General features: G+C 39.4%; 1 protein-coding gene across 5 annotated transcripts in view; it reads left to right on the forward strand.

Annotated features, from left to right (window-relative positions):
- exoc6 (exocyst complex component 6) overlaps nt 1–14,014 on the forward strand; it is a 204,938-nt gene that overhangs the window by 41,079 nt on the left and 149,845 nt on the right. For all 5 annotated transcript variants that reach the window (XM_087999000.1, XM_043712483.2, XM_043712488.2 and 2 more), the window contains exon 5: nt 6,103–6,148. In XM_087999000.1, the coding sequence (XP_087855126.1) occupies nt 6,103–6,148 (46 nt within the window). The remainder of the gene's footprint in view (nt 1–6,102; nt 6,149–14,014) is intronic.

The following is a 14,014-nucleotide window of genomic DNA, read 5'->3' on the forward strand; positions in this document are numbered from 1 at the left end:
GGAGGGAGGAGGGACTTTGGGGAGGGGCGTTGGAAATGCGATAGGTGGAAGGAGGTTAAGGTGAGGATGATGGAGCGTAGAGGTTAGGAAGGTGGTGCTGAGTTCGAAGGTTGGGACTGAGACAAGGTGGGAGGGGGGGAGGGGAAATGAGGAAACTGGAGAAATTGGAGTCCATCCCTTGTGGTTGGAGGGTTCCTAGGCGGAAGATGAGGCGCTCTTCCTCCAGCCGTTGTGTTGCTATGGTCTGGCAATGGATGAGTCCAAGGACCTGCATGTCCTTGGTGGAGTGGGAGGGGGAGTTGAAGTGTTGAGCCACTGGGTGGTTGGGTTGGTTGGTCCGGGTGTCCCAGAGGTGTTCTCTGAAACGTTCCGCAAGTAGGCGGCCTGTCTCCCCAATATAGAGGAGGCCACATCGGGTGCAGTGGATGCAGTAAATGATGTGTGTGGAGGTGCAGGTAAATTTGTGGCGGATATGGAAGGCTCCCTTGGGGCCTTGGAGGGAAGTAAGGGGGGAGGTGTGGGTGCAAGTTTTGCATTTCTTGTGGTTGCAGAGGAAGGTGCCGGGAGTGGAGGTTGGGTTGGTGGGGGGTGTGGACCTGACGAGGGAGTCACTGAGGGAGTGGCCTTTCTGGAACACTGATAGGGGTGGGGAGGGAAATATATCCCTGGTGGTGGGGTCTGTTTGGAGGTGGCGGAAATGACGACGGATGATACGATGTATATGGAGGTTGGGAGGGGTTGGCAGGGTGGGAGGAGGTGTAGTGTAGGTAGCTGTGGGAGTCGGTTGGTTTATAGTAAATGTCCGTGTTGATTCGGTCGCCCGTGATGGAAATGGAGAGGTCTAGGAAGGGGAGGGAGGAGTCTGAGACGGTCCAGGTAAATTTGAGGTCTGGGTGGAAGGTGTTGGTAAAGTGGATGAATTGTTCAACCTCTTCGTGGGAGCATGAGGCAGCGCCGATACAGTCATCGATGTAGCGGAGGAAAAGGTGGGGGGTGGTGCTAGTGTAGCTGCAGAAGATGGACTGTTCCACATATCCTACAAAGAGACAGGCATAACTGGGGCCCATGTGGTTGCCCATGGCTACTCCTTTGGTTTGGAGGAAGTGGGAGGATTGGAAAGAGAAGTTGTTCAGAGTTAGGACCAGTTCAGTCGAAGGAGGGTGTCAGTGGAAGGCTACTGGTTGGTACGGTGGGAAAGGAAGAAGCGGAGAGCTTTGAGTCCTTTGTGATGGGGGATGGCGGTGTACAGGGACTGGATGTCCATGGTGAAGATAAGGCTTTGGGGACCGGGGAAACAAAAATCGAGGATATTCACTTATGATCAGCAGTAGTCTAATGGATATGAGTTTTTAGATGCTCATTACAAATTGATTTCAGGATGTGTTGAGGATAATTACTCCTTCGTCAAGTTCACTGATTTGTCTGTTTACCTTGAGCCCTTGATGTTACCAGATATTCATGTGGAGCAACATTGCTAGGCCTCCAGGTAAATGCATATGACACGAGTATGTCGAATCATGCAGTATATGTGCACTAGATCAGCTGCCGTGCTTTTGAGGATTCACCAACTTCAGTGACCACTGATTTGTCAACATAAACTTGTAGAGGAGTTTGAATTTGGTGAATGCCTCTTCCATTTGATGCAGTACAAAGGCATAACAAACTTCTTTTGGAAAAGAGCTTTTGTGTTTAATGGCACTGTTAATTGCAAGTGGCTTTCACTTAAGTGCATTTACAGTGCAAACATAGTCTTTTAAATGGGTTGGCTTTGTGGTGTGGTAATCTATTTCAGCAATACAGCAGAATCTGTAGCTAGATGTTTCATGTTGCTAATATGCAGTAACAGCACATGTTTGGCTTGGTGGCAGTGATTTTTATTTTGTGTGGCAAAGAGATGTTCTGCATTATAAACAAGTGAGTAAAGTTGTATGTGACCTTCAGCACAGATGTGATGCTGGATAACTGGACTGTATAGTGTGGTAAACAATATTAAATAGTATATTCCTTTTGGCTGTTATATGCTAGGATCCTAAAAGAAATCGGTACAGATACAATGGATATGTTGGCTTTCGTGTTCTAGAAGTCTTGGATTTCTGGAAGTAAGGGCCTGTGCCCGAAATGTCGAATCTCCTGTTCTCTGGATGCTGCCTGACCTGCTGTGCTGTTCCAGCAATCAAGTTTCAACAACGATTTCTTGAAGTACCCCAGAGGATTGGAAAACTGACCATGTGGCACTCCTATCCCAAAAGGGAGTGAGGAAGCCTCCAGCAGAATTGATAGAGGGTGTAGATGTATTATATTTGAACTTCAAAGTATCCATCAAGGATGTCATAAGAACCCACAATGTTGACAATGGTATATTGGTGTGAATACAGAACTGGCTAATGGGTTCTTTTTTTCAGGTTGGTAATCTGTGACCAGTGAGGTTCCAAGGGGATTAGGGCTAGGATGAAACTCTTTACAATCTATATTAATAACTTGGAGGAAAAAAAGCACATGTACTGCAGCCAAACTTGCAAACCAAAATGTTAAGTGGAAAGGTAAGTTGTGAGATGGATACAAATGGTTTACAGTGAGATATTGATAGGTTGTGGGCAAAACGTTGGCATATGGAGTATGATGAGGGAAAGTGAAGCTGTACACTTTTGGAAAGGAGAATAAGTATTTTAAAGAGGAAAGCTGCAAAACAAAAGGACTTGGGTGTACTTGTACATTTAAACAAAGCTAGCACAGTTGCAGCAGGTAATAGGGAGACAAATGGCATGTTAGCCTTTATTTCAATGGGGTTGGAATATAAGAAGTCTTGCAACTGTATAAGGTGCTGGTGAGACCACATTGAGTACCTTGAGCATTTTTGCCCGGCCCTCATCGAAGGAAAGATATCATTTTGTTCGAAGCAGTTTAGGGAAGAATCACTAGGATGATCCCCTGTGTGGAGTGATTACTTGCTGCTCACAAGACAGAGTCCCAACCTTAAATTTTGGAGTTCAGCAGAATGAGAGGTGATCTCCTTGACACCTGTGGGGTTCTAAAGGAGCTTGACAGGGTAAATGGTGAGAGGATTGTTTCATAGGAGAATCTAGGAGCAGAGGGCATACACTCACAATAAGGGGCTGTTCATTTTAAGACTGATGATGAATTTCTTCAATGTCTTTGGAACCCCTTATTGTAGAGACAGAGTCCTTGTATATATTGAGGTTCTTGATCAGTAGAAGAGTAGAGGGTTATAGCTGGGAAAGGCAGGAAAGTGGATGTGGGGAATGTTTGATCAGCCTTTGTCTTATTGGACGAAAGTAAGGACTGCAGATGGTGGAGATTAGAGTCAATATTAGAGTGGTGCTGGAAATGCACAGCAGGTCAGGTAGCATCTGAGGAACAGGAAAATAGACATTTCGGGCAGGAGCCTTTCATAAGGATCATTGCCCTCATTATCTTATTGGAGCAGGCTTGAGTGGTTGAAAGGCCTACTCCCCCTGTTCTTACTGCTTATGGTGAAGTACTAACTGTACCCAGCTAACCTGTGCTTTCAAAATGCACCAACAATAGCTGTGATGTATAATTGAATAATATTTGCTAAATAATTGAGTCTACAAAGAATTATGCTGACAAATTTAGGATTGTCACTTGGATATGCAACTGCACTTGTATTGGAACTTGCACGTATACTAATATTAAGGGCCCTATTCTTTGCACACAGAAATAATGTGTACGCTATAACTGTTTCAACTCCACAAAACAGGTGATGGCCATTCTCTGGTCCAGGTATTACCAAGAAATTAGTCAACCTGTTTTTAAACCGTAAATGAAGCTTTACCATGAACTGTCAGTTATCACTGATGCATGCCCCATGGCAATGCACCCATTAACAGTCAATTCCTTAAAAAGTCAACATTCTTATATCTCAATGATTTTTTTCCCATCTTTGTTTTCTTGCAAGTTGTCCTGATGATTTGCAAGACTAAAAGCTTTGATTTTATTTCCAGAAATGCTCTAATTCTGTACAGTAAAGATGCAGGAAGCTGGAAGAACTCAGGCCAGGCAGCATTAGGAGGTAGACTCTTAATGCTACCTGGTCTGCTGTGTTCTTCCAGTTTCCTATCTGTCTGTTGCAGATGCTGGAATCTGCAGTATTTTTGTCTCTAACTTAGTTCTGTACAGAACTAATCAAACTACCGTTTGTAGTGTTCATTCAGTTACAGCTCTAAATTATAGCTTGTGTCGAGCATTTTCAACTTGCTACATCCCCTTTCCTAATTCCTACCCTGCAAAGTGTCTAGGATGGAATATATTTTAGTTATATTTATTCATTAATAACCACCCTCTGACACTCTCGTTGTCTTTTCTTTTGTACTTTTTAAAACAGCAGTTTGTAATCAGTTTTTTTTTTAAAATAACACTTCTAAATGAAATACTGTACACTGCAAAAGTTTTGAGATCCAGTTTTGTTTCAAAACATTACTAGGAATGAGAAGGGACCACTATCCTAAATATACTAACATCTGTTTCTCTTTTCCTGGTTCCTGCTGATTACAGCTTAAAACCAGGTGTGAAGAGCAAAGGTCAGCATTGTAAATACACAAACTTGTTGGATTTTAAAAAAAACTGTTTTGTGGGAGAAAATCTGTTACATACCAAATAATTCTTGTCCCTTCATTGAAGGTAAGCAATTTTTAAGTGAGGTTCTGTGCTTTCAACGAATTTTCCAACCCTTTTATCTCCATTTTTATAAAATCTGAAAATCTGTTATAAATGGGATAAATAGAAGCGTACTGTTGCTTTCAGTACTGATGCAGACTTGGATATTAGAATTTTTTAAAAATTCAAAGTTGTACCATTACTATAATAATGTAACTTGCTGTTCAGTCTGTTCTTTTTATTCGCCAATTAGATTTTGTTTCGCTCATTTAGAACACTTCCATTGGTGATTTCTCTGCTTGTTTCAATGTTCACTTCATTATTGAAACTGTTCAGATTTTTATTTTCCTACCTTTGTCCAAAAATTTGTTCATGCATGTTATTAATATTTAACTCCTCTTACAGCAAGGTTATGCACCAGTTCGATTAAAATATTTGTCTCCTTGGGGTTTTATTTTCATTCCTAATTTTCATGTTTCTCTCTATCCTGAAAGCCCTGCTGAAATTCCCTGCATCATACTTTGTGTGAAATTGATTTGCATAAAAGTAAGATACTATGGATGCTGGAAATCTGAAACACTATACTGGGAAAACTCCTCTTCCCCACAGATAGTGACAGATAAACAGTTTCATGATTTTTGAATCCAGTTTGACTCCTGTTCAGAACTGACTATTTTTGTTTGGCATTGCACTTATCTCAGGATAACAATTGAAATTGTACCTCAGTGAAAGTTAGGTCAGTGCAGCTACATGTTTATGTGACAAACAATGATGAAACCAGTTTGAGATGCTTGTAAATCAGTACTTCTGATCTGTTTCCCAGTATGGTGTGTCCTGTAAGGAAAACACAAAGTTCACTCTCTGTATGGTAGCAACTTGTCCTAATGTCATCCAAGTGACTCTTGTATCTGGTCATCAAGTACTGCAGTATTATCATTGGTTGGTTCAATACTTTGAAACTGTGAGATTGCCTGACCATACTTGTCCCTAAAATACTCAGCTTGCAACTTTATGGTTGTTAAATGTTCAGAAGCCCAATTAATGAGTAAGAATAATGGATGACCCTATATCCTTCATGGTTTTCCCCATTATTGGATTTGAGTTCAATTTTCATGTATTCCAGTCTCTCTAGCCTTAATTCCCAGTCTGGTTTGACAAGCAACTTGGTTTGTTTCAGTGCTATGTTATACCCTTTGGTCTTGGTGATACTGACCTGGTCAACAATTTATTAAATAGCCAGGACGTTCTTGTGTAGCTGTCAGGTAGAATATTAAGTGACCTGTGTGCCTTTTTAAAATTACTTCCCAATGCTTTTCTTCAATTATATAATAACCATTTTCTGTATATTGACTTAAAGAAAAACCATGCCAAGTATTCCACCATTTTTATTTGTAATCTTATCTTCAAAAAGTTTGAATAGATTTAGTTGTTAAAAGTTGTATTAATTTGTATTTTCTTTGCTTCTAGTACTGGAAATGTACAGCAAAGTAAGAGAACAGATGAAGGCCAAAAGGTAGTTTGTTTCTGTGCACTAATTTTTCATTGCAACTTTAATGAGGGGCCTTTAGCATGAGCCCTTTACTACAATCTTGTAAATGTGTGTACAGTGTTTTTCCATGCTTGATAGCAGTATTCGAAGAATCGTGAAGATTTTGTGGAAAGCTAGTAGCTGTACTCAGAAGTTAACTATTATTGTGACATTCCATTTTACATCCATTACTTTCCCTTCACGACAAACACTCTGCCTTTCGGTCTGTGACTGACAATGTTGATACACAGGACGATAAACATGTCAGTAGTGGCAGTTGAATGTGAATTGTTTTGTTTTTGATTTTTGAAGTGTGTATACATAACTACTATCTCTGACATTTCAAGAATTAATCCTGTACTAATGATTTTATGCACTATCAATAAAGTACAGTAAGACAAACTTGCTGCACAGTTTAATGATTTTATCAAATACATGTTTTTGTACCAAGTGATGCAGTAACTTGCAGAATGGTGAAAACTGGCATCTCTTAAATACAACAACCACTGCACTATAAATGGATTAATGATGTCAACAGGCAAAGAGGGAATTGTGATCAAATAAGTTCTATAGCGCAACAACTGAAAAACATGCATGTGGAGCAATACTTTAGTTTGAATGCACAACTGCCAAATGCTACCAACTATTCCGTTGAAGACTGTGCAGTCTCTGGCATAATCTGGTAAGTCTACGATAGTGCTTTGTAAACATCTGTCCTGTATGGTTAATGCGTGGACAATTTTTTTTCCACAATGTAAACCATTTTCACTTAAAATAACTGGAACTTTCCTGTGTCTTTATTCAGTTGGATTAAAAAAAAATTAAATCAGGTATTTGATGTAATTGTCCTATCAAGTGAAAGGTCATTAATTAAAGTGGTGTTATCTCTGCAGGTGAAATTTCATCTATTTCTGATCCTGCCACCACCTCGAAGGGCCACTTGTTGAGCAGGAATGAACATTCAGCATGAAAATCGTGACACACCTGGGAAATACAGATGACATTATGGCAGGGTTTTCTGCAAGCCCCTCTCTTATGTAAACTGGAAGATTAAGTGGTAGATGAAAGGATGGCTATCTTATGACACTAGCTGGCTGTTGAATAATTGTATACTAGATTTATGAAAGGAGGCTGTGATCTGATTCCTCAAACTCGAAGAATAAATAAAAATATAAGCAGTTGGCTGGTCTCACTATTGGTCATGTTGCTGTAAAGCTAGCCACCATCTTTCCTGGAATGTTGTCATTCAGACCTTAGATTACTTAGTGTGGAAACAACAGGCCCTTCAGCCCACCAAGTCCACACCGACCCTCCGAAGAGCAACATTTACCCCTTCGTCTAACACCATGGGCAATTTAGCATGGCCAATTCACCTAGCCTGCACTTTTTTTTTTTGGACTGTGGGAGGAAGCCAGAGCATCCAGTGGAAACCCATGCAGACCCTGGGAGAATGTGCAAACTCCACTGAGGCGAGAATTGAACCTGAGTCTCTGGCGCTGTGAGGCAGCAGTGCTAACCACTGTGCCACCCTTAGGAATTCATGGGATTCCAAAACGTTTGGATTCCAATGGTTTTATAAACCTGCAAAAAGAGCAGGATTTTAAAAAAACATAATAGGTCATACTGACATATTGCAACTTGATGAACTAGGTTTAAATCTTTTGTTGGTTTCTCAATAGCCTAGTAGTGTCCAGAATTAGTTGGACTTGTAATTCCATGGAGGGAATTTACAACCATAACTCTGTTAATTTTTATATTGGTTGTAAGCTTGTAATATTTTGATTAAAATATTTTCATATTTACTTTGTCTCCAGTATTTAGTTTTGTGCTAATTCTTCTGTTCCAGTACATGTGTAACAATTCCAAACTGCAACATCTGAGAGGCAGGCTACTTGGGGAATTTTTTTTAGTCAGGTGTTCTGCTGCTTTAGTTTATTAAAATGAAGTGTCTTTAATTTGTAAATCATTGTTTATAACTAGACTTAATGTTGTTGTGTATTTTCAGCATGTCCATGCTTTTATATAATCTGCTGATTCATTGCATATTGCTGTGGAATATACAGTGGTAAAGTTCATTTCACTACATGGGCAGAGGCTAATCTGTAATTGTTTAAATCTACATGTTATGTTAAATGATTAAGACACCAATGCATTTTCCTGGATGTGCCTATTATTAGGTATATTTCCCAGCAAATTTACAACATAAACTAAAATTAGACATGGTCCTCAAGGTAAAGCCAAAACCAGAATGTCATTGGACCTAAAAGAAAGTAAGTGTTAACGTTGTCATCAGTCATGGTACATAACCTGATTTTTAGACTTAAACTGGTATCCTTTTTTCCCTTGTTTGCATTTACTAATATACTAAATGGGTGTAATACATGCATGCAACACTAATTGTGTGCCACATAAAGCTATGCTTTAAATCGTATAGCTTAATCTAATATCAGAGAGATCTCAACTCAGTATTTCAGGCTTTAGTCATCTCCTAGTCACATGAACTTATCACCATAATTACTGTAAAGATGTTTGCAATGCCAGCGAACCTTAACTTCTTTTCAACATTATCTGAGGCTTTTTGCTTCAAAGTATTTTAAAAATTTAAACTTTTGTGAATTTTCCTGTTAGTTCTCAAGATTTAAGTCGGTTGATGGTAAATGTAGAGACATCTTCCCAAATCATCTGCAGCATTTTGTGTATGCTTTAGCTGGGAGGGTAGTCAGTATTTAAATTAGGGAACCAGAATTTAGCTACTGTCAAGTTACTCTTTGTGGACAGAAATTCCAACATTAGGATTTGAGGGGGTTTTGAGTGGTAGTGGTTACAGATTACTACTTGGACTTGGGTTTCCTTGTTCATACTACTGAAGTTGAATAGAAGATTTGCTATTGCCCTCCTGTTCCTAATTTTTTTTTGTCTCTTTTAACATCAAAAGCATTTAAATAAAAATGAGCTTCTAAGATCTTTGAAGTCGGTTGCTGTGTTGCACGAGTTGTATTTGAAGCTCCAAGTATTTGTTCAAAATTCAAATCTGGCCAGTTGTCATCTAGAAATGAGCAGAACAAAGACCAAGCTGAGAACTTTGAACCAAGTTGAGTCTTTGTGATTGTCAAGCTGTCTTGATGGTTGCAGATTCTCTTTTTTTTTTCTTTTTTTTTGCATTAAATAAATTTCATTTAATGGTTCAGTTTCCTATTGTCCTGCTGCCAACCTAACTAGGCACATTCACTGTGTGCAGTACTAGATTTGTACCCCAATACTGAAAAAATCCAATTTCTAACCCTATTGGTGGTGATTACAAGGTGGAAAGAGACCAAGATGTGTTAAGAACCTAAGAATTAGTATATTCAAATGCAGAGCAAGTGTTTTAAATGATCAATTTTGGGATTTATTGCCAAAATACAAAATTAGCTGTTTTATAGTTAAGACATAACTTTATAGCATTTTGCACTGGTTTCTAAGTGACTCTATATTACTCATTCAAGTAAAAGTCATGGAAACCGCCATAGCTGACTGAGCTATTAAGAAAAACTGGTAAAGGTGGGACTTCAGTGTTGAAAAGAGATGAAATTGGAGGAATGTTTCCAGGTAAATATTAAGGGGAGAAAAGTATAGAAAATTGACTATTGAGCAAGCTATGGTGACCTTGGAACAAATTTAATGGGAAAAAATAGGGACTGATTTGTCCGGAAGTGGGGCTGTAATAAAGATAGTCTTCTCAACAGATCATTGGATTCTCAACCACTAAATTATTGGACACTGCGATTTATTGGATTATTCAGCCTGGGACTAACCTGGCTTTTGGTCCTCATTTAAAATTTGTGATTTTGCATGGGGAGTAAAATGGTTTGGAATCAGGCTGTTGTGGGAATCTGTTAAAGCTAGAATTGGGTTTCTTTGTTCTTTTCCACATGAATAATTTGTAAAGTGCAAGTAGAAATACTCTCTATCAAACACATGCAGCACTGTGCTGAAATAAATTGCAAAAAAACGTATTCAAGACTTTATTGCAAGGGAATGGGTCAATTTGTAGTGTGACAACTATTTCAAAGAGCCAGTGCAAGCATGATGGACCACATAGCTTGCTTCTGTCATGTTACCATTTGATTTAGCTGAGGAGAGGCTCTGAATTCTGGTCATCTGACCCTACAAAACCAGTTTTTCCTGTAAGGTATAGAGACCTTGTCCCCTCATTGTGTTTTCTTTTCTGCACCTCTTTCAGTCTTGCAGCTAATGCATTTTAGTAGCTTTTTGATCCAGAAATGATATGTTTTCATTTTTGCTTTAACTGCATATTACTCATGAAAAATTGAGGCAATTAAATGTATTCTTCACTCTTTTTGAAATCCTTTGTGACTGGTGAATGAATTGCTTCATTCCCCTTTTAGATGGCATTCTCATTTGCCTGAACTTCTATGGATCCAAGTCAATGGGATTTCTGTTCTACTTGTAGTTCAGCACAGTGTTTCTATCAAGACACAGCTCTTAAATTATTGATGTAGAGTTAGTTTCATAGCCATGAACATTGCAATGAACATTGGAAAAACAGACCCTAAACAACACCTAAAAGTGAAGGTTGCTATAATTATTTTGGAGTCAGTTAGCCATTAAGGAGGCCATATGTGCCTGCTGGAGTGCCCAGAGAATTGATGACCTGTTGTCTGTCTTGTAATCAATAATGCTGGCTAGCAAAGTTGGCACTGGCACTTGCCTTTTTAAAATATATATTGATGACCTTACTATCATCAAATTGCAGTATCACATTGATTGCCAGAAGTTCTTGAACAATTTCATAAATTGTTTGTAGTGATAAAATGTAACTTAATTGTGTCATGCCCATCAAAGACTTGTCTTGTTCAGAACTTAAAACCTGCATTATTGTGTCCATATGGAAGCTTAGAGTCAGATGTACAGCATGGGAACACACCCTTTGGTCCAACCTGTCCATGCCAATCAGATGTCCCAACCCAATCTAGTCCCACCTGCCAGCACCCGGCCCATATCCCTCCAAACCCTTCCTATTCATATACCCATCCAGATGCCTCTTAAATGTTGCAATTGTACCAGCCTCCACCACATCCTCTGACAGCTCATTCCATACACGTACCAACCTCTGTGGAAAAACTTGCCCTGTAAGTCTCTTTTATACCTTTCCCCTCTCACCCTAAACCTATGCCCTCTAGTTCTGGACTCCCTGACCCCAGGGAAAAGATTTTGCCTATTTACCCTATCCATGCCCCTTATAATTTTGTGAAGCTCTAAGGTCACTCCTCAGCCTCTGACACTCCAGAGAAAACAGCCCCAGCCTGTTCAGCCTCTCCCTAAAGCTCAAATCCTCCAACCCTGGCAACATCCTTGTAAATCTTTTCTGAACTCTTTCAAAGTTCACAACATCTTTCCGATAGGAAGGAGATCAGAATTGCATGCAATATTCCAACAGTGGCCTAACCAGTGTCCTGTACAGCCGCAACATGACCTCAGTACTCTGACCAATAAAAGAAAGCATACCAAATGCCACCTTCACTATTCTATCTACCTGCGACTCCACTTTCAAGGAGTTATGAACCTGCATTCCAAGGTCTCCGTTAAGCAACACTCCCTAGGACCTTACCATTAAGTGTATAAGTCCTGCTAAGATTTGCTATCCCAAAATGCTGCACCCCTCATTTATCTGAATTAAACTCCATCTACCACTTCTCAGCCCATCTGGTCCAGATCCTGTTGTAATCTGAGGTAACCCTCTTCACTGTCCACTACACCTCCAATTTTGGTGTCATCTGCAAACTTATTAACTGTACCTCGTATGCTCTCATCCAAATCATTTATATAAATGACAAAAAGTAGAGGACCTAGCACCGATCCTTGTGGCACTCCACTGGTCACAGGCCTCCAGTCTGAAAAACAACCCTCCTCCACCACCCTCTGTCTTCTACCTTTTGAGCTGTCTTTTTATTTTTGAAACTGCCATCAACAGACTACTTATACTCGTGACTAAGGCTAGGTGACTTGTGTGCTCTGTCTCAAACGTCCGTTCCTGACAGTAACTATGAGGTGGGGAACCACTTCCCCCAAATTAGATTAGATTCCCTACAGTATGGAAACAGACCCTTTGCCCCAACCAGTCCACACCGACCCTCCGAAGAGTAACCCACCCAGACCCATTTCCCTCTGACTAATGCACTTTGACTACCGTCCCCTACTGTGGGTAATTTAGTGTGGCTAATTCACCTGACCTGCATATCTTTGGACTGTGGGAGGAAACCCATGCAGACACTGGGAGTTTTAATATTTTGATGCTTTTGGTGGAACTTACACGTTGTTGTTGTCATCGTCTCAAAACCAGTTCAATCTGTCACTCCTGAATTGGAACTCAAATACTAAGAGCTGTTCAGAAACTAGTTCATTCTGAGTAAATGTGAACAACTTGTCCATTATCAATGGCTTAGCCAAATTCTGTCCAAAGATAAGGAGAAAGTGGTCCACGTTGATGTTGTGAAACTATTTACCTCGAGGCCCAGATAAAATGGTCTAGGGATGTGGGTTCAAATCTCAGCATGACAACTGGTGAAATTTAATTCCATTATTAATTCCTCAGTTGTCATAAATATGCACCTGGTTCACAATGCCATTTTACAAGATGAAATTTGCCATTCTTATCCCATCTAGTAATGTGGTTAACTGACCTGTGTGGCTTAATGAGCCATTTGGTTCGAGGGAAATTGGCCATGAAATACTGGCCTTGCCAGCAATGGCCACATTACATGGAAAGAATCAAGGGAAAGCATTGACCACCTTCCTTTTCTTGATCATTGAGTAGACTGGGATGTTGATTGGTCAGAGATTTGACCTATTGACAGTTTATTCTGACAGACTTCCAAATTGTTAGGCACTGGCATTTTATAGCTGTACAGGGACAGCTTTGTGAGGAACGCACAAGTCATTGTACTACAGCTGCGATGTTGGCAGGGTGCATAGCCTTTTCACCGTACCTAAGTACTTGACAATAATTCAAATTTAAAAATCATCTTGCTGTATTTAATAATATACCAGTGAATATACTGTCACTTGGAAAATTGAAATGTGACTCTCTCAAGAAGATTCGTCTTGTATTATTGGGAATTTAAAATTACTACACTTCAGTGCTCTTTGCAGACGTCAAAATAATATCACTGAATTAGTTTGCCCTACCTAAGGACCGTGTTGAATGCAAAATAAAAATTAACATTTGCCATCGAAATCCAATATGCCAATCGATGCAGTTCAAGGAAATCTTTCCTTAATTTCCATAGTTGACCTTTCTTGAGAAAATAGCATGATCAAGTGTTGTTTTCTTAAATTCTTGGCCGGTGGAAGCTATAATGTACTTAAATGTAAAATTAGTAATGAAATTTGTACATAATAAACTTGTCTATTAACATCAAGTCTGACATAAGGATTTACTAATATTGGGTTAATGGCTTATGATATAATGTATAAATTATTCATTACTGGTGCCACGGAGCCAGTTGGCTCTTGCTTTCATAGTTTCAAAAGGGGATGTTTTCGACAAGTAATACCAATGGTATACCACTTCCAAGTTCAGTTAACAACTGGGCAGGTTGGGAACCAATTTTGTTTTTGGTTTGTTAAATTAAAGTAGATTTAAGTTTGTCTTGTTTAACACTCATTTTCTTTTCATTACTTGCTTTGAAGAACAATATAAAGTTGCAATGACAAACTTGTTTGGTTATTTGTGTAAAATGTGCCCTCCAATCATTTGAGTTTTTTATGGAGTATCAACATAAAGCATTTTATAGCTTTGCACATTTATCACTAACATTTTATCACTGCCAAAAGCATCCTAAGCTGTAT

This window comes from Chiloscyllium plagiosum, unplaced genomic scaffold (genome assembly GCF_037043375.1).
Source record: "Chiloscyllium plagiosum isolate Xiang-an unplaced genomic scaffold, Cpla_swu_hap1 HiC_scaffold_22, whole genome shotgun sequence".
Classification (NCBI taxonomy): Eukaryota; Metazoa; Chordata; class Chondrichthyes; order Orectolobiformes; family Hemiscylliidae; genus Chiloscyllium; species Chiloscyllium plagiosum.